The sequence below is a fragment of the Hemiscyllium ocellatum genome, chromosome 5 (assembly GCF_020745735.1).
Source record: "Hemiscyllium ocellatum isolate sHemOce1 chromosome 5, sHemOce1.pat.X.cur, whole genome shotgun sequence".
In the NCBI taxonomy this organism is placed as follows: Eukaryota; Metazoa; Chordata; class Chondrichthyes; order Orectolobiformes; family Hemiscylliidae; genus Hemiscyllium; species Hemiscyllium ocellatum.
In genome coordinates, this window is record NC_083405.1 from 49,421,218 (window position 1) to 49,442,031 (window position 20,814).

General features: G+C 39.5%; 1 protein-coding gene across 1 annotated transcript in view; it reads right to left on the reverse strand.

Moving 5' to 3' along the window:
* Window positions 1–20,814, reverse strand: part of scin (scinderin) — a 103,201-nt gene that overhangs the window by 58,866 nt on the left and 23,521 nt on the right. Inside the window, exon 4 of the mRNA XM_060824740.1 lies at window positions 6,797–6,946. Coding sequence (XP_060680723.1) covers window positions 6,797–6,946 — 150 coding nt within the window. The remainder of the gene's footprint in view (window positions 1–6,796; window positions 6,947–20,814) is intronic.

Consider the following 20,814-nt stretch of genomic DNA (forward strand, 5'->3'; position numbering starts at 1 on the left):
ACGAATTACATTTTGAATATAGTGAATTTTGCAACAGAGAATTAAATAACATTTTGTAAATGAAAGATCTATCTCTGATCTTGTTATCCGTATATAATGGAATCCCGGTGAGTCAGCATAGTAGGTATACGGACAAAGGATGGTGTGTGGGGAAACATTGGTTGATATGCATTCACACTAAGTTGGCATGAGGTCCATAGACAGCCTTAAGAGGTGGATAGAGAGACATATCTTGGCATGTGGATATGAAGGACCACAGGCAGTTGGTACAGTTGATGCAGAGCATGAGTTGGCATGGGTGTTTGTCAGGTAATGGGATTGCTACGGGGAATGGAGCATGAGGAGTTTCACAGGTGAGGGGGGAATTGAAGGGTGAGAGCTGGAGAAGTATGTTATGTTCTAATCTTTTGGTTTTTAAATTGAAATACAGTGCTGATACACAAAGGCAGACCTTCTGCACAACCCACCTCCATGTCCACTTAATGCAGGATCACTGCTCTCATGGAGTCAGCCCACTCAGCATAGAAATCTGCCGGCCTGGTGGCCATTTTAAATTTCACAGCGTTCACAGAGCTGGGAATTCTCCCATCTCCACACCCAACTCACAGGTAAAAATCCAGGCCATAGTCTGTGCTTTTGCTTTATCTCTCTCTTAATCCCTCTCTCTTTTGCTTTGCTTTTTTCAACTCCTTATAAGGCACACTATAAAATGGTACTACTAATGTTAATTGCTAATTATTATGTTGAGTGTTTTTTTCTCTGAGACAGATAAACTGCACATTAAGTTTTTGCACATCCCAAAATTGAGTGTTGAATAAGTTACTTGATTTTAACAGATCTAGACACAAGCTCCCATGGAAACATAATTTGTTTAAGTGTGGCTCCTATTGTCTCACCCTGTTAAGAAATGCTTTAAGGCAGGGCTGTTTCTCTGGCCCAACGGTGATTCGTTCCAAACAGATGCCTGGTTCAGCATATTTTGGCATATGTTTGGGTGAGAATCCTGAACTAAATATATAGTAGAATTTTAAATTGTCAAACAGGCGTTATTTAGAATTAGGAGAAAGTGAGGAATGCAAATGATGGAGATCAGATCGAGAGTGTGGTGCTGGAAAAGCACAGCAGGTCAGGCAGCATCCAAGGAACAGGAGAATCAAAGTTTTGGCCATAAGCCCTTCATCAGGAATGACTTATTTGGAATTAGCCAGCTGTCAACATTCACTTTTCATTGAAGGTTTGTATTTATAAACCTGCTGAGAATCTGATTGCTGGTTTACTGGAAACCCAAAGTTAGAGCTGAAACTGCAGCCTTCATCTAGAATTTGGAGGGCACGTTAGTTTTGTTTGCCTTTTAATTTATGTTTTAAAATTTTTTTTGCAGTTGTCTTTACATGAACCCTTTTTGAAGTCTATAATTTGGCAACAAAAACTTTGCATTATTTCTCAAACTAACTTTGTCCCAATTATTCAATATCATGGAAAAGGCTGAATGAGTAAAACAAGAAAACTTTTAGTTGTTATTGATCCTGCTGTTCACGTTGCATAAACCAATGTGCTCGAAATTGAGCTTGTCTTCACGATCAGCTCTTACAGTAAGCACCTAAAGTAAGGATGGAGTACAAAGCCAAACATCCTACAAATTAGCAGCACTAATGCAGTCTGAATTTAATGGTCTGTAGTTATTTAACATGGGTGGCACAGTGGTTAACCCTGCTGCCTCACAGCGCCAGAGACCTGCGTTCAATTCCCATCTCAGGTGACTGACTGTATGGATTTTGCACATTCTCCCCGTGCCTGTGTGGGTTTCCTCTGGGTGCTCCGGTTTCCTCCCACAAGTCCAAAAGATGTGCAGGTTAGGTGAACTGTCCATGCTAAATTGCCCGTAGTGTTAGGTAAAGGGGTAAATGTAGGGGGATGGGTCTGGGTGAGTTTTGCGTCGGTGTGGACCTGTTGGGCCGAAGGGCCTGTTTCCACACTGTAAATAAGTAATTTAATCTAAAGTTATTGCACAGTGAAGGTTTGCACTCACTTGACCATTCTTTACTTAGAAAACAGAGTAGTGCATGAACTGAGGAGTTTGAAACAATTAACAAATATGACAGCAGTGATGGAGAGAAACTATTTTCTCTGGTGAGAAATTCAGAACAAATGAGTATAATCAAATTAAGGCTACATTATCACAAACTGATTTCAGCAAGCAGTGTAAACGTGGAACTTTCTTCCCCCAGCCAATTCTGATTTTAAATCAGTTGTAAGTTTTAAAATGGAGACAGACTTTTCAAAGGAAGATTAACAATGTTTTTAAAGACAGTTGATATACACATCAATTATCTAATCTTTTTAATGTAATTGTAATCTAGCTGAATGGTTGAATAGACTTGACAGGCCGAATGGCCTCTCACTCTTCCTGCATTCCGATCACATATGGAACTATAGCCCACACATTTGGCAGTATCCTGCCTTTTAGTTGCCAGGCAAAACACAACTGGGGCAGGAGCAATATGTTAAGAGCTGGAAGTGAAGCACAAGACACACTGGTTAAGATACTGGTTGGTGTATCTATTTCAACAACCTGAACAGATGTCAACCCGCCTTTTATTGTGTAACCTGACACTACCACCTATCATCCAGAAGATAAGCGTCACAAGTAACTCTGTCCTTAATAATATTTGCAAACATCAGCACAACCATACACAACCTTAAGAATGGTATTAGCAAGCTTCAGAAGATGGTATCTGATGAAGGAGTACCAGCTGGTGAGGAGAAAGTTGGAGTGGTACAAACGTTGGAGTGAAGAAACAGCAGTGAAAGGCCACCTCATGACCAAAGGAAGAGGGTCAGTTTGCACCTCAAGAGTTCTTTCAATCTGCTTATCTTTAGTAAACCCTTCTGTTCCAATTAACTCTTCAAAATCCTTCAAGGACAGTTCACCTGCTAATGATTTTTATGTTGACGTTTGCTTAATTTCATTTCAGGAGAAATATTCCTTTTCTTTATCAAAATAAAGCATGTAAACAAGTTATAAATGAAAACTAACAAAACCAAACCCTTTAACAGCTGCTTAGTGTGGTAAGCAACTCTTTCCAGCCTCACCAAATGGCTGACGAGAGCATATGCAAAGGGCCATTAATATCTAATGTCAACTAAGGTGAAGCTCTGGGTATGCTTTGGGAGATAGTATTTTAAGTTGACAAACAATTTATTATTTTTGGGTGTAGTTCTGATGACAAATCCAAAGTTGAAATGTTAAGTTATATCTACAGATGTTAGTTGATTTTTTTGAGCATTTTCTGTTGTGCAGTTTAAAATGCTAAGGATGAGGTATCTAATTTGAGTCAATAAAATGCTTGTGTCCATGGGCGAAGGCCACAAAAGAGTAAGACATTTTTTTAAAACTGTAAATTGACAAGGCAAGGTTACTCAGGTCATTTAGTGTTTTTCTGATGAGTGCATCTCTCTCTCTCTCTCTCTCTCTCTCTCTCTCACACTATTGCAAATGGCAGAAACACTATGTACCTGCACAGATGGAAAAATGCAACTCTAGTGATGGAGCAGGTTTATAGAGTCATAGACTATACAGCACGGAAAAATGACCTTTGGTCCAATATATCCATGTCAACCAGATATCCTTAATTAATCTAGTCTCATTTGCCAGCATTTGCTCCATAACCCTGTAAATCTTTCTGATGCATGTACCCATCCAGATGGCTTTAGAGTGTTGTAATTGTACCAGCCTCCACCACTTCCTCCGGTAGTTCATTCCATATATGCATCACCCTCTGCATGACAAGGTTGCCCCTTGGGTGCCTTTTAAATCTTGCCTTTCTCACCTCAAAGCTAGGCTCTCCAGTTTTGGACTTCCTTACCCTGGGAAAAAGACCCATTGTCTATTCACCCTATCTAAGCTCCTCTTGAGTTTATAAACCTCTTTAACGTCATGCTTCAGCATCCAATCCTCCAGGGAAAATAGTCCCAGCCTATTGAATATATACCTAAAGCTCAAATCCTTCGAACCTTGCAATATCCTTGTAAATCTTTTCTGAACCCTTTCAAGTTTAACATCATCTTTCTTAGAGGAGGGAGACCAGAATTGAATGCAGTCTTTCAAAAGTGGCCTCACCAATATCCTATACAGCCGCAGCATGACATCCCAATCCTATACTCAACCCGCTGACCAATAAAGGCAAGTATACAAATACCTTCCTTGCCCAATGGTATACACCTATCCCTTTCTATCACTAAAGTAAACATAACAGAATTGTGATTGCTATCACCAAAGTGCTCACCTACTTCCAAGTCTAATACCTGGCCGGGCTCATTATCCAGTACCAAATCTAATGTGGCTTCGCCCCTTGTTGGCCTGTCTACATACTGTGTCAGGAAGTCCTCTTGCACACACTGGACAAAAACTGACCCATCTATAGTACTCATACTATAGTATTCCCAGTCAATATTTGGAAAGTTGAAGTCCCCCATGACAACTACCCTGCCTCTCTCACTCCCATCGAGAACCATCTTTGCTATCCTTTCCTCTACATCTCTGGAACTATTCGGAGGCCTATAGAAAACTCTCCTTTCCTGTTTCTATCCTCAGCCCATACTACATCCGTTGACGATTCCCCAAACATCCTTTCTGCAACTGTAATACTGTCCTTGACCAACAGTGCTACACCTCTCCCTCTTTTACCATCTTCTCTGTTCTTACGTAAGCATCTAAATCCTGGAACCTGCAACAACCATTCCTGATCCTGCTCTATCCATGTCTCTGAAATGGTCACACCATCGAAGTCCCAAATATCAACCCATGCTGCAAGTTCACCCACTTTTTAAGGTGGTATTGAATAGACACACTTCAAATCAACTTCTTGCTTGCCAGTGTCATCTTGCATCCCTGAAACTTGATTTTGGACCTCCCTACTCTCAAACTTTTCTATACTTGAACTACAATTTTGGTACCTATCCCCCTGCTGGATTAGTTTAAACCCACCCAAATAGCCTTAGCGAATCTCCCCCCCCCCAGGATATTGGTATCCCTCTGTTTCAGATGAAGACCATCCTGCTTGTAGACGTCCCACCCACCTACCCCAGAAAGTGCCCCAATTATCCAAGAATCCAAAACTCTCCTTTCTGCACCATCCCTGTAACCACATGTTCAACTCCTCTCTCTCTATTCCTTGCCTCACTAGCACGTGGCACGGGCAACCAATCAGAGACAACTAGCTCTAAGCTTCCATCCTAGCTCCCTGAATTTCTGTCTTAAATCCCCATCTCTCTTCCTACCTATGTCTTTGATGCCTATGTGGACCATGACTTGGGGCTGCTCACCCTCCCCCTTAAAGATCCAAAAACATGATCAGAGACACCACAAACCCTGGCATCTGGGAGGCAACCCACCAATCATGAGACTCTCTCGTCCCCACAGAACCTCCTATCTGTCCCCCTAATTATGGAGTCCCTCATAACTACTGCTTTGCTCCTCTTCCCCCTTCCCTTCTGAGCAGCAGGGACAGACTCTGTGCCAGAACCCTGTGCCCCCCTGCTTTCCCCTGGTAACTACCCCCCCACCCCCCCAACAGTATCCAAAACTGTATACTTATTATTGAGGGGAATGGCCACAGGGGATCCCTGCACTGTCTGCCAGTTCCCATTCCGTCCCCTGAGTGTAACCCATCTGCCTTTTTCTTGTACCTTAGGAGTGACTACTTCCCTGTAACTCCTCTCAATAACCCCTTCTGCCTCCTGAATGATCCGAAGTTCATCCAGCTCCAGCTCCAGTTCCCTAATGCGTTTTTCGAGGAGCTGGAGTTGGGTGCACTTCCCGCAGATGTAGTCAGCAGGGACACAAGTGGTTACCCTTACCTCCCACATTCTTCAGGAGGAACATTCAACTGCCCTAACCTCCATTCTCACTATTCTAAATTCCCAAACAGGCTGTTGAAAAATAAGGAATAAAAAATAAACTCGTTACCTCACCAATCTGGCGCACAAAACCTTTTTTGTTTGGTTAGAGGAGGAGGATGGGTGGGACACACTACCCGAGTAATGTTTCAGGTAACACAACCAAATACATGACTTCCCAGAAATCCTTCACTCCTCCCTCGCACCTCTCTGCAAATGGGAAGGAGTAAGGTGCTAGCTGACAAGGATGGCTGGATTGAAGGCTGGACAGAGTGACCTGTTGAATGGGTGAGGGTAGGTAGAGTAGTGAGAGTCCATTTGGGTTAGAATCTTGAGTCAGCAGGGTTGGCGGAGGGTTGAGAAATTGTCAGAGGATCAGTGGGGACAGGGTCAGTAATGGGGATAGATGCAGTTGTCTTGGAGAACATAGGAACCACAGTTGGTTTTAATCAGTCTAACACTTTCTAGGTAACTACCAAGGTAAGTAAGTAGGAACCCTGGGAAGTGTGTGTCTTTAAATCAAAATTGGAGACATTTCTGGACTGTCCTGGACTCTGAGAACAATAAGTTTAATCACAGGATTGAGCTTCATAAGTTAAACTTTCCAGGCAATTTACACAGAATCACTGCATTGGGACATAAAAGGAGGTATATCCTGTCTACAACTATCCAGTGACTGGAAGACCTGGGCTATTAGGTTGGTAGGCTCTTCCCTCATGTGTTCAGGTTCCACAAAATTAACAGCAAGTGTTCATGATCGAAACATGTTGCTAAACCTGTAGTTGCCACCCTGAAATGAAGAATGTAGGCATTTGGATTCTGATGACAACGCCCAGCATACATTGCATTGTTATTTAGCTAACAAGCCAATTTATATGAGCAGCAATAAAGCCCTTACCTCAATGATATCGTGTGGTTCCTGATCTTCATCAACCACAATAAGTTGTGCTCTTCCATTCCTTTCAGTGTCCCGAATATTGGCAGCAACCTGGGCAGCTTTTATACGCTCGTATTTATTGCAGTTGGAGCCACACCACTGATAAATAACCTGTTGAGCAGATCGTAAAGGTATTAGGTTAATATTTGCTATCGCTGCCTGCTCAGTTAGTTTAATAAATGCTGCATTTGCTGTCAGAATTGTTCAAACTATTGAAATTTCCATCCAGTTTGCTGTACTCAGCAGGTACTTCAGGTGACAAGTATTCATGCAGGCTCCTGGTTATTTGAATAGTTGAATTTATGCAGTCACATAGGTTTGACTTGGAGAAGCATATTGTAGGTTAGAGCTATGGATGGGGATAGAGTCTCCAATTTCTTTCCATCACCTGGCTGACCAGGATTCATTCCCACTCTTGCTGCTTGCCTTTGGCATTTGTTGGGAGGATTTAAAAGCTAATACACAACCTGTTTGACAAAGTTGTGCACGCAGCTCTCTTATCTATCAAATCTGTGGCATTATGTACAATTATGCAAACCTATGAGTCACATTATGACAATGGGCCAAAGGATAAGTTAGAGGTCTAAATAAATATAAGTCAGTGCCATCATTAAGACAATATTATTCTATGAGATTCATATGACAGAATGAAATTGAGATATTGAGATGAAATTTTACAAGAATGTGTTTATATGAATAAATTGCATGGGATAGTCCATTTACGAAATGATTTCTACAATTAGTTTGCAATCACAAGGAAAGCAAACAAAAACATGAATACTTAATCTTGACAGTTATTTCTCTTTCATTTGTACTCTTAAAGTACAACACTAGGACAGGAGTTTGGTTAGCTCAGTTGGCTGGTCAGCTGGTTTGAATACAGGGTAATGCCATCAATGTGGGTTCAATTCCTGAACCATGATTATAGCATTATGATGACCATTCTCCTGTTGCAGCAGCATATACAATTCTACAGTTACATCTAGACAAAGTGGTGAGCTCTGTACAGCATGATTTAGTACCCAAAGGGGCAGCACTAGAGGGAAAAGTGCTGATCTAGCATCCAAAACATGGGAATAAAATAGGAGAATCAACCCATCTTCTCTAATATTGGCTGTTACTGCACATCATATTACTTTAACAAGGTGAATTAGTGCCACAGTTATCACTATTTACCAAGCTATTCTTGGTTCAAAGAGTTTCTCATTTATGTTTTTTTCTATACCTCCAACACAAACAGGTAGCATGTTGTGGAAACTCTGAGACATATTTATCCAACACAAGGGAACCAACTAAACAAAAACACAAACAGTAAAGTTCAATGGATTTTGTGTAATTTAACAGCAACACATATTTCAAGACGTTGGGCATCATTTTTCTTTCTGACTAGTTTTTATTTAGAGAAGGTCACAGCTTCAAGGCCCACTCCCATGACTTAACCATATAATATTAACACAGTACTGAGGGAAACTTGCACAACTGGGAAGTCATTAAAATGAACCAATCCCTGCAGCCTAATCTTCCTACCTGTCTTCCATATAACACTCCTCAAACTAACAAACATTGCAGCTTCACTCATTTCTTTCTCCACTGGTACTTCTCCCATCCCCATCTGTACAGCCAAAACTTATATTCACCCTCATCTCGTTCCATCTCATATTATTACCACACAGTCATCTTCTACAAATGCTGCCCTTCTCTCCTCTTCATATAGCCTATTTCTCACACACACAATCCAATGAAAGCTTTTCTGAATCTTGGAAGATTTAACACACCAACAACACACTTATACATCATTAGCAACTTCTTATAAGATCCTATGATGAAATCTGTCTGGACACACAGTCTTATCAATCCACAGGTCCTTCAGTTTGCTTAGTTGCACTTGCCTCATGATTGTAACTTCACCAAGTTCCTCTCTCTCTTCTATCTCCTGTTACAGACAGCTATTAGTTGTATTAATTAAATGTTTGTTTGTTTTTCCATAGTGAAGACAGAATCAAAATATTTGTTCACTTGATCCATTATTTCTTTATTCTCTACTATTAATCAACCACTCATTCTCCAAAGGAACAATACTCACTTTACTTAATCTTATCTTTTGCAAATGAATTTCTGTAGAAATTCTTAAAATATGCTTTCACATTCCTAGTTATGCTTCCTCCCATGGACTAAATTCTCCCTCCTGATTAACCTTAGTCATTAACCTTGGTGTCGAAGAAGAAACCATGGCAGGTATTTCGCATAATAACCTTCTGATGGTGACATATTATTTGAATATTAAATGACTTAAATCTTTTCTAATTAATGAACATTCAAAGCCATTTACTTACCTCATTTGGGTAGTCAGTGACTACCTGGATCAATGGGAGTCCATCCCCTGTGTAATAAATTCAAATACCCTTCAGATCTGACAGGTGTTGCAACTACCAAACTGGGCTTAAATCCCAGCCCTGGTCAAGTACATGTTTAAGAGTTCTCCAATTATGCACTATCTTTCACTGCAACAATTGGGAACTATGTGACCAGGCGTTTGACAGTGAATGCCAGCTTGAACTATCCCTGTGAGGCTTGTGGTGGTTCTAAATGTACAAATAAAATGAAGTGACACATGACAGCAGTGTCGAGAGTCTGGTGCTGGAAAAACACAGCAGGTCAGGCAGCATGCGAGGAGCAGGAGGATCAATGTTTCGGGCATAAGGCTTTCATCAGGAACTTTTGAATCCTTCACTTTCTCCTCCCTGACGCATGAGAGCATAAATCTTCATTAGTAGAGAGAGTGGGTAAGGGAGTGATTGGAGGATGTTGTGTAACAATGTCTTAGGTTTATAGTAATTTATAGCATTTTGGTATTTGAAGATGTATTCCGTGATCTTGACTACTGATGTGGGGTCACTAAACATCTTCCAATACTGCATTCAGTTTGTCAGCACCTTACCCTTGACATTGATTCTAACAGCAATGTTTATTTTTTTTCTCATTCACTTCTGAACATGTGTGTGAAATGACCTGGCCCTCTCCAGGCACAGGACATTTCTCTGCATTTCACCTTCACCAACAAAGCTTACTGTACAAAGTCCCAAAATCTGTAGTTTCCAAGATTGAGAGCTTTATCCCACCCATATGTTACTGAACTTCCTTGTTTCCAAAGCCAGATTCAGTTCCTGAAAACAACTGCTCTAGCTGCAATACCCCTCAACTTTTAAAGATGTGGGTCAGCTTTAAGAAGTTCAGGCATGAAGTGCAGCAAGCCTCTTACAACATCTAACATACCTAGCAGTAAACTGAAAACACTGAAATGAGTGGACAGCACAAAGTTAGTAAGCTGTTTGCAATATAGTCAATGAGCATGTGATGATAAAAGCATTGTGTAGTTGTTTGTTGTTGCTATCAAACCTAACCTCTGATGCCTCTTCTGTAATTACTCATTTCTTGTGAAGTTACAGTGAAGTGCAATCCTGCAGAAAGTAATACTTATGATGAATCGCCTCTAGATAAATTGAGTTGTGAAGCATAAGGTGCCCAGCGTCCTATTATACACAGTTCACAGAAACATGCTGTGTATTTAAACTGTAAATACAATGCTAATGTAAATAATTGTAAGAGCTCCCAGTATATAATCTTGCTGGAAGGGTGTGGAAGATACTGTAGACAACATAAATCACAAGGTACTAAGAAGGCTGCCTCTGAGTGGTCCATCCAGAGAAACCATTAGCCACGTGTGCAGCAGGCAGCCTTTATTGCTGAGTGGCCACTTCTGGTTCAAATATAGCAGGAACAGCTGACAGCAGGAGAAAAACTTCACTAATGTAGTCATGATATGGAGGTGCCGGTGTTGGACTGGGGTGTACAAAGTTAAAAATCACACAACACCAGGTTATAGTCCAAAAGGTTTAATTGGAAGCACTAGCTTTCGAAGTGCTGCTCCTTCTTCTTCAGTTGGTTCACAACCACCTGAAGAAGGAGCGGCACTCTGAAAACTAGTGCTTCCAATTAAACCTGTTGGACTATCACCAATGTATTTCATTGAATGGAACTCTTTAAGGTTGTGTTACATTTACCCATTTCCACAGCCATGTGTTTACAGCCAATGACTCCATGAACCATTGGGAAGGCCATTATATTGGTGAAGTGACATGCCCACTCCTCTTGCTCTTCCTTTCTTAGCTACAAGACTACGAAACCTCTCACAAAAGATAACAGGTCTTTGTACACTACTGGATGCAATGATGGTCACAGACTGAGCCATGATGGCAACGTCAACAGTTGTAGCCTGGAGCAATCCTTAGGTTGCGTGTGATGGACATTGGTAATGGCATCCTCACCCTGCTCAATGCCTGCAGGTCCAGTTTAAGGAGGTGATACAGTTCTGTAAACACTTCCTAGATAAAGTGCAGACATTACAGGGACTGTCCTGGCTGAAATGCTGGTAAGACGAGCACTGTCAAGAGACCTCAGGTCAAAAAATCTCCAGCTGGAAAATAAAAGACATTCAGCTGATTCTCTTTTCTCTGCATTTGTCTTCTTTCTTCAGAGGCACCTGTTTCTATGTCCATGTCATGCTGCAGGCTAAGGGGATCTGTAACTATTTACCACACAACCCATTCCAAAGTTTCCCTTCTGACTCACACTCCTCATAACAGTACAGAATAGTTCCACCAACTCTGCAAAAAAGAGACATCAGAACTTCCTCAGCAGAGTATCTGAGGTCTCTCATACAGCTAGTTACTAAGGCAGAAGTAAAAGGTCCCATTGTACAATTTGAGGAAGACCAGCAAAGGTCTTCCCATTGTCCTGACTGATATTTATCCTCTAGTCAACATCACAAACAGAAGTAAATAATCTTATTATTGTCATGTTATTTGCAAGATATTGTAACTGTCACACTTCCTACTTTACAACATTTACCCAGGGCCAAGGAAAACTACCATTGTTTATAAAATGTTTTGCAATATTCTTTTACTCATTGCAAACTAAAGAGTCTGGAAGAATAATTTTTACTATTAAAATACTAGAATTTGAACTATTGAAATACTTTAAGAAATACAAAAAGGGGGTTGGTTGTTAGTCCCTCCAGCCATGCACCACCATTCAATAAGGTCATGGCTGACCCCATTATGGCCTTAATTCCATTTTATTGCCAGTTCCCACAATCCTTGACTTTCCCATTGCTCAAAAATGGATCCAACTCAGCACAGCATGCCTCCACTGGGGAAGAGAATTTCAAAGCTTAACAATCCTGTAAGAAGAAAAAAATCCATTTCATCTCCATCTTAAATAGAAGACCCCTTATTTTGAAACTTGCTCCTATAGTTCTAGCTTCCCCTGCAAGGAGAAACATCCTCCCTGCATCCACTCTGTCAGGTCTCCAAAATGACCTCAATTAGTACAGGTCTAACCTGCTCAACCCTTCCTGCTATGACAATCTTCATCCTGAGACTCAGCTGAGTGATCTTTCTCTGAGCAGATTCTAATTAGCCACTAACATTGACTTTCTCTTTTCATTCTCTTTGCAATAAAGGCTAACAATCCATTTGCTTTCCCAATCACTTGCTAGACCTGAATAATAGCCTTTTTCAAATTCATAAACTGGGACACTCAAATTTCTTTGTTCAACAGAGTTTTATAATCTGTCTCTATTTAAATAATAACCTGGTTTCCTATTCCTCCTTCTAAACTAGACAATCTCACACTTGCCTCACACTCGCCCCACCCTTGAGGGTGGCACAGCAGCTCAGTGGTTAACATTGTTGCCTCACAGAGCCAGGGACCCAGGTTCAATTCCAGCCTCAGGCGACTGTCTGTGTGGGGTTTGCAAGTTCTCCCTGTGTCTGTGTGGGTTTCCTCTGGGTATTCTGGTTTCCACCCACAGTCCAAAGTTGCGAAAGTCAGGCGAATTGGCTGTGCTAAATTCTCCACAGTGTTAGGTGCATTAGTCAGAGGGAAATGGTTCTGGGTCGGTTACTCATCAGAGGGTCAGTGTGGACTTGTTGGGCCGAAGGGCCCATTTTCACACTATATGAAATCTAATCTAATCTGCCAAAGGTTTACCCCTCATGTCACTTCTCTACATCTTGTTGCAGACTCTTTGACTAAGATTTTCACAACTCAAAATGCTACTAGATACATTGAATTGGGGTCATGAATCCCAATATCAAAAATGAAAATTGCTGGAGAAACTCAGCTGGTCTGGCAGTATCTGGAGCATCCAGTGACCCTTCTACAGAACTGATAGTAGCAAGGAAAAAGTGGCAAATATCCTGAAGAAAGGGGGAGAAGGGGATGAATGGATGATCGATAATAGAACCCAGAGAGAGAGAGAGAGATGGAAAGTGATAGTATGGAGACAAAGAGATGGATATAATAAGCCAAGAAGAAAGAAAACTGTTGGCGAGAACCATAAACAGGTGAAAATGGGTTGGCTGTGCTGAAAGCAGCCCAGGTTATGATAAGGCCTAGGGTATGGGGTGGGTAACGGACATGGAAGAAGGTGTTCAGGTTCAATGAATTCCATGAATTGCAATACTTGTGTTATAAAATATTATGGACTTGAATTAAATATTTACAACTATAATAGATTATTAAGTTAAAGAAAGTTTAATGTAGTGACCTTTTCTATTAGTGGTAAAAATCATATCTCCAATAAACACAGAACTTCACATTATTTCATTTCAGCATTATTCTGAGATTTGAATTGTAATGGTAGGTATAAACTAAGCGGTGATATGTGGAGGCCTGGGTTAATACAAAGGCAAAAAAGAGACATGGACTGAGTTGCAAAATAATTTTGACATTGGTGTTATGAAGTGAATAGGAAGAGAGAGCACATAAAGGTATGGGAAATGATGGAATTTTATGGGTTGGCATGGATGGGTATGAGGAGAGGGTGGGGATGAAGAGCGGTAAGGGCAGTTTATATTTCATTCTATTTTTCAATTAAACATCAATACTGTTCTGGACTACTGAGACAGGTCTCCTTCTTAGGTTGCCTCTGCACTTGGCAGACTCTGTACTCATTCCAGGGTCACCAGGCCTGACCTCCAGAAAACCAAGCCACCATGCACTGAAAATTCTGAAGTACTCTGTCTCAAGTCAGTTTTATAAAGATGGGATGCATTCTAATTCTGCTCTCCTGACGTGCAAGTTCACCACTTTGCATCCACATCGCAACTTGATTTTCTACTTATTTTTATGTTATCAGCAAATTTTGTTATCATAATCTCAGTAAGTTTATCCAAATCATTAATATAGATTGTAATTAGTTACAGCTCCAGCACTGATCCTGGTGGTACTGGGTATAATTTGCTCACCAAAAAAATAAGCTGTTGTGGCTTTTCACCTTCAGTTATCTAACCAATCCTCCATGTGGTTTTGAATATGCATGCTACAATTGCAATTTTCTAATCTGCTTGGATATTTTCAGAATCCAGAGAGCTTTAAACAATCAATTTGGTTCTATTTCTTTTTACACACTTCAATGCATGATATCAAATCCAGGAGACTGGTGGATCCGATAGCTTTGAGGGTTTACCAATTTAATGCATATATCAGGAAGATGATAGTTATAAATTTGTTACTGCAAATAAATAGTTCAGTATTATACCCAAGTTCTTAACTTTGTTCATTTAGGTCACATATGAAAGATCAAAAAGACTATTTTTGAAGTTAAGAGGTCATTTCTGACTTAGCAATTTGAAAGAACTTTTTTTTAAGATCTTTAAGCTACCAGCTGGTGTAATGAATATCATATGTTAATATTTTAGGAGGAATAGAATAATTGTGAACCTTTAACTTGCCTTAAAGCTGCTGAACAAAAGGATTAAATCTGGGACAAGAATACAGAAATGAAAAAGTTGTAATTAGGAACTTGATGATTTCAAATGTATGCAGCTTCTGCAGTGTTTCTGCACAAGATGAAGCATGTTCCATTGGCTCTGTTAGTTAAATGATCTTTCACAATGTAAAGAGTCTCTGTTCTTCTATGATATGTCAGCTAATGAGTGAATATTCTTTCATCTGTTTCTTCCTTAAGCAATGCTGGCTTAACATAAAGGGAAACTAACATATTATTGCTATAATTATTATCAACACTAAATAGTATTTCACAGGTGTCAGGAAGTTCCCAAAATACAACTTCATTCCAACATAAAAGGCAAGTTACAGGTTCAAATTATAAAACCTGAAAAGGATGAAGTGATTACATATTTGTCTCTCCAGCTGAATACAAAGCAATTTTTCCAAAAGTAAAATTTTAATCTAAAATACTTTAATTTCAGTTAGAAGGATAATAAGAAGCAGAGGATGATACCAAACAAACATCAGAGTGAGGAAAAAGCAAATACATTGCAAAAAGTTGCAAAGGTGATTGTAGGAACTTTATAAATAGGTGAGAAGGATCTAACTTAATGGCTACAGCTATTGAATTCAGCATGGAGCTGCAGAACTGTTGAAAATACATCATTTAGTAACTTACCATGAGTTACATTCAGTTTATTGCAAGGCAAATTGATGGTTTAGTCTATAAATTAATGTTACTCTTTGATCTTTATTACTCTAATAAAATTAGTAAGCTAAAACATTTGGAATAGATAATAGAGGAAATGATAACAGAGTAATTTAATCAAGCAATTGAAATAAGGTTCAAACGACTGACATGAAACTTGAACACTCTAAAGGTGTCATTTTGTTAATACTTTTACTTTCTGTTCTCTTTGCAATAAAGTCTAACATTCCATTTGCTTTCCCAATCACTTCCTATACCTGCATGAAAGCTTTTTGAGAATCATGTACTGGGACACTCAAATCTCTGTGCAACAGGTTTCTGCAGTCTCTCTGCATTCAAATAATGACCCCACCTTTCTATTATTTCTTCCACAGGAACTTCACATTATCATCATGCTGCATCTGCCAATTTTTTACTCACTCACTTAACCCATCTATGTCTTGTTGCAGACTCTTTGGCCTGGATTTTCATACTCAAAGCACTGAGTCGCAGCCATCCTTTTATATTTTCTATTGCCGGATTGATGACACTATTGGATGCATGATCCAAAAATGCATACGATTAACATTCAGTTGTGGAGAAAATAGCTGCTGCATAAAACTAAGATTATATCACAAAAATACACTAACCCTCTTAAATGGACCATGTGATAACTGCAAAACATTGTGGTTATTTATCACAAATACAGCTATTCATAGGCAGCTGCATTTTACTTCCTCACAGCACAGAAATAAAAACATGCACAAAATGTCTCTGATGTGTGTCAAAACCACAATCCACGTCCAATGAGGCCACGATGAAAGCTTCATTTGTTATCATGGTCTCTAATATAAGCTACCTTGTTTTAAAATTGCTAAATTTGTTCCTACTTCACAAAAATGAAGTTTTAGAATATCATGGACTAATTTTAACTTCTACAAACTGGCAGTAAAGTGAACCTTGCAGATCAGTCACTCAGTAAATTCTGTTCCAGCTACCTTTCTATGGACTTTTATGGACATCAATCAGGTCGGGTATGTAACTCAGTCTTTTTGGTACAATCAGGCCCATGGTTTAAACTCAGAGAGTGCAGCACTATTTAAAGTATTCCAACCTTGAACAGCAGTGCCAGGAAAAGTAACAGACTGGTACGACATTTCATAGCCTACAAAATTAACTGATGTTTAGTTTCTAAAGAAAACACAGTCAAGTGCAAGTATCAGTTTGAATTTCATTCATCCAACACAATTAATTGAGAAGTATGCTCTTAATTTTTCAGATGTGAAGTCACTGTGCAGCAGCGATATAATGACTCCAAATATGCACAGAGCCCTAGTATGACCAGAAGTGGAACTTCCACGTAACAATCATGTGCTACACTTTCATTAACGTTTGGCGTGAGTTGTGGTCACTAACATTTCTGAGTCAGAAGCTTGTGGGTTCAAACCTCAAAGTCTGAGCACGAAATCCAAGCTGACACTATAATAATGTGGCATAGAACTGAACCCCCTCCCTCGGGTCAGTTGGGTGACAGTGAGTGAATTAAGGAAGCAGGTGAGCACTGTGTCACTTCCAAGATTTAGATAATATTTTTGAATCAAACTGCTCAGATTTGGTACTCCAGAGCAGCTAGGACTTGAACCAAAGCCTTCTGGCTGACAAAGATAGGGACACTACCATTGCATCACAAGAACTCTACTCTCAAATCTGGCATTCCAAACTTCATTCAATCAATTGCCAATTCAGAACAGTAACTGTTTAAGGATCTGTCCTATCTCCATTAGGATTTTAACGCAACATCAGATGGGTTTGTCAACAGGCAGCAAGCACAATTAGAAAATGTTAGCAGGTTGTTTTCAGTTGCAAGAGGTGGTGGGGCACTCAATGTCAGACATCCAGCAACTGATCAAGGAGCTCCAATACCAGGAAGGGGCCAAGGAGGAGTTGCAGCTTTTGATCAAACCCCTCCTCGACCTTGTCTTATTGTCCTGTTGTCATTTACCTGTTGGCATGGGATTCAGCGCTGATCCCAGAACCATCAGCAGCCACTACACCACCTCCTTAGCACTGTTGTTGTGCCTCTTCTTGACACCACTTGAGGTGGTGTGCTTTCTCCAAGAGATGATGTAGGACTTTCATCAGCTCAGCAGCCCCCAGATGAGACCTCCATTAAATACCACCTGCGTCATTACATTAACAGATATACCACTATTCAGCTGGAATTTGAAACTGCAACTGTGCCTGCCTTCTCAGGTGGACATAAAAATCCCATGCATCTATTCTGAAGAAAAGCTTGGGATTTCTCCATAATTTGTAGTAATCTCTTAAAAAGCAAGATGAAAAGAAAATCTGATTACGACCACCTTGTTGTCCACAAATTGATTGCTGCATTTCCTACATCTTAACCTTGAATGAGTTTCAAATGTATTTAATTGGCAGCAATGCATTTTGGGATACAATGAAAAGGGCTATTTAAATGCAAATCTTTCTTTCTTTATGAAATGTAGAGTCAATTCTTTTAAGTGTCTTCCGTTATTTCTGTAGCACAACTTTGAAGCAATAGAGAAGTTACAAATCTCCAAAGATTAGTCGAAATTTGAAATATTAAACTTATAAAATCTATTTTGCCTGTTTATACAATTATTGAATCAACAACTTGTGCCTATGCACAGCACATCTGTCGGAGACATTTTTATCTCTGAAAAGAATGGAATGTTGCATATCTCATGATGAGTATACCTTTAAAAGATATGCTCATGGTATCTTCACTACATCATAACACGTGAACTGATGATATAAATGTTTCAGATTCCATCTTATCACAGGTCACTGAAGCATAAAAATGTGAAAGTTGCGCTGATCCTTGTAGCTCCTTGTCACTTACTACTAGGCCAGGCACTTCTATGCCTGCGCACATGATAATGATCTGGAAGAAACATGTCAAATTTGTTAATCACTTAATTTTTTTCTTTTATGAGTGATAAAATTAGCATTATCACATCAGGTAATATACCTGACTGAAGGCAAAAATCAACATCACAATTAGCAAAAGGCCCAAGCAACTCATCCCAAATAGTGTAAATAATGCCCAAAACTGATGGGTATTGGGACTTTTAATTTTCAAGGGATTTGGATGATGATACTATCCTGCACATCACTGCCATGTTTTTCAGCAGACTGTGACTAATTTCTAGGCCTTAAAGTCAATCAATTCAAGTAACACAAATGTTAGTTTTGAGACTAAAGGAGTTAATTCTAACAATGTATAATGCTGCTATCATTCTCACACAGCACATCCTCTGAGCAATTATAAGCACTGACAGCGGAGATCTATAAATCTATATCAGGAATCTTGGAGAAAGAGCTAATCTTCCCAAACAAATTTTAGAGAATACAAGATTGTGTCCACATATAAACATTAATAATAAAATTGGGTCAACAGCATTTAAATTTTAGCTTTGAGCATTGACTTATTCTGTGTATGTTGGAAAATGAAATGTGCATATATCTTTAAAATTAGTGTTCCTGTCTCAGAAAATGTATTTCATGTGTTTCATTAAATATAATCCTATTCATTTTCATTTTGAATTAACTTTCAAGAAATGGCTTTTTTTGTTTGGGCTGAATAACATATCTGTTTAGTGTTGTAACACTGTTGTGTGATCGTCATATTTTGAGAGAATAAATTGCTTAATGCAATGCATGCGGCTACTGAACAATGATGGAGTTGTTGACTCTGAGGTGTCAAGTTAGGCAAATCCTTATAATGGCAATGAAAAAGGAAATCCAGAAATCAAAATCCTATTTACCTAATCTTTGAGCTAAGCATGCAATATTGCACTGCATATGGCAAGGAATATGTGATGAGATGTGTCAAAATGACAGAACATATTCTTTTAGAATTTGGGCAGTTTTAATGGGTTTTTTTTCAGAGTAACCTTAATACAGTAAACCAGTTTTTATTTGCAGAGAATAAGTCAGAGCTGGATGATAAGGTGGTTCCGTTTGACCTGAGAATATTAGAGGCTGTTACTTAGCTTTGTTGTTTATCACAAGACAAGTGCATAACATGACTGTGAACTTTACAACTGAGACATCAGATATGGAGTTAATAATTGTGCTTAAGTTTCAAAGGTTAAGTCCTGAGACTGTCATAATTTAGTGTATCTTCCAGTAATGTAGTTTAGAATGTGATAATGATTAACGCATTGCTTAAACCCTTATACATATAGCTGTATTCACTTTCTACATTAATAAACAAGTTTCAGCGAGTATGCAAAGTTTGTCTGAAGCTGCAATGACTGCTGTTAAGAAGAGTTCAGCTCAAAGGTCGCAAACCATTTGAAACTATAAAATAAAGTTACTTTGCAAGGAACATGACCATCATTTCTCAGGCATGTGCCCAAAAGTTGTACAAAGGTTTGAAACTGCAACTACTGCTGTACTGGAAACAATCTGTGAGAGTCTGAGTAGAGTACTCCTAATCTCAGTCTAGAAATGCAACAATGCACTTCTATTCTCAATCTTATCTCCAAATCCATGCTTTTGAAACAGTACACTAAAAATATTTTCATTGCTTTCCAAAGTGGAAATACATTCCACTAATTGCATTGAACTTGGACAAACTTGCCTTCAATGGCTTCTTAGTATTTTTGGATGGTAAGAATATTTCTAGGAGGTCCTTTGGGGCAATGGGTAGTGCTCATGTCTCTGAACTGGAAGCTCCGTGCTCCAGTTCCATTCCAGAATTTGATGACCAAGTATGGCCAAGAGGGTAAATATTAATGTATAAATCATTTAAATGGGGCTCAGTAAAAATAAGGCAGCTTCTCAAACAGCCAGCCATATGATGGAAACAGAATTGGAAACTTTAAGACTTATTTTCACAACTTCAGGATGAAACATGCATGTAAAATTGTATGCTATCACAACAATTCAGAATCCATTTGGGATCAGATTGATGACGATAACGCGTTTCAATTTTTCTAGCTGGAGTAGATTCGGACCTGTACCCTTGCCTTATCCATGGTGGAGGTCTCAGGGCTATGGGTCAAGCCTGGCTTCAGGCACAGAAGATTTATTTTTATTATTCATCCAGGGGATGTGGGCATATGTAGCTGCTCTTAAAAAGTGATCTTCCTCTTTGATCCACTGCCATCAATGTGCCCGTAGGGTGGAAATTCCAGGTTTTTGACCCAGTGGCAGTGAAGTTCCAAGTCAGGATGGTGAAAGGCTTGGAGGGGAACGTACATGTGGTGTGTTCCCATATATCTGCTGTACTTATCCTTCTAGATGGTAGAGGTCAAGAGTTTGGAAGATGCTGTCTAAAGAGCCTTGGCGAATTTCTGCAGTGCAACATGCAGATGGCAAGCACTGCTGCTACTGTGCATCAATGGTGGACAGAGTGGTTGTTTGAGGATGTGATGCCAATCAAGCGGCTACTTTGTACTGCATGATGTCAAGCTTTTGGAGTGTTGTTGCTGCTGCAGTCATCCAA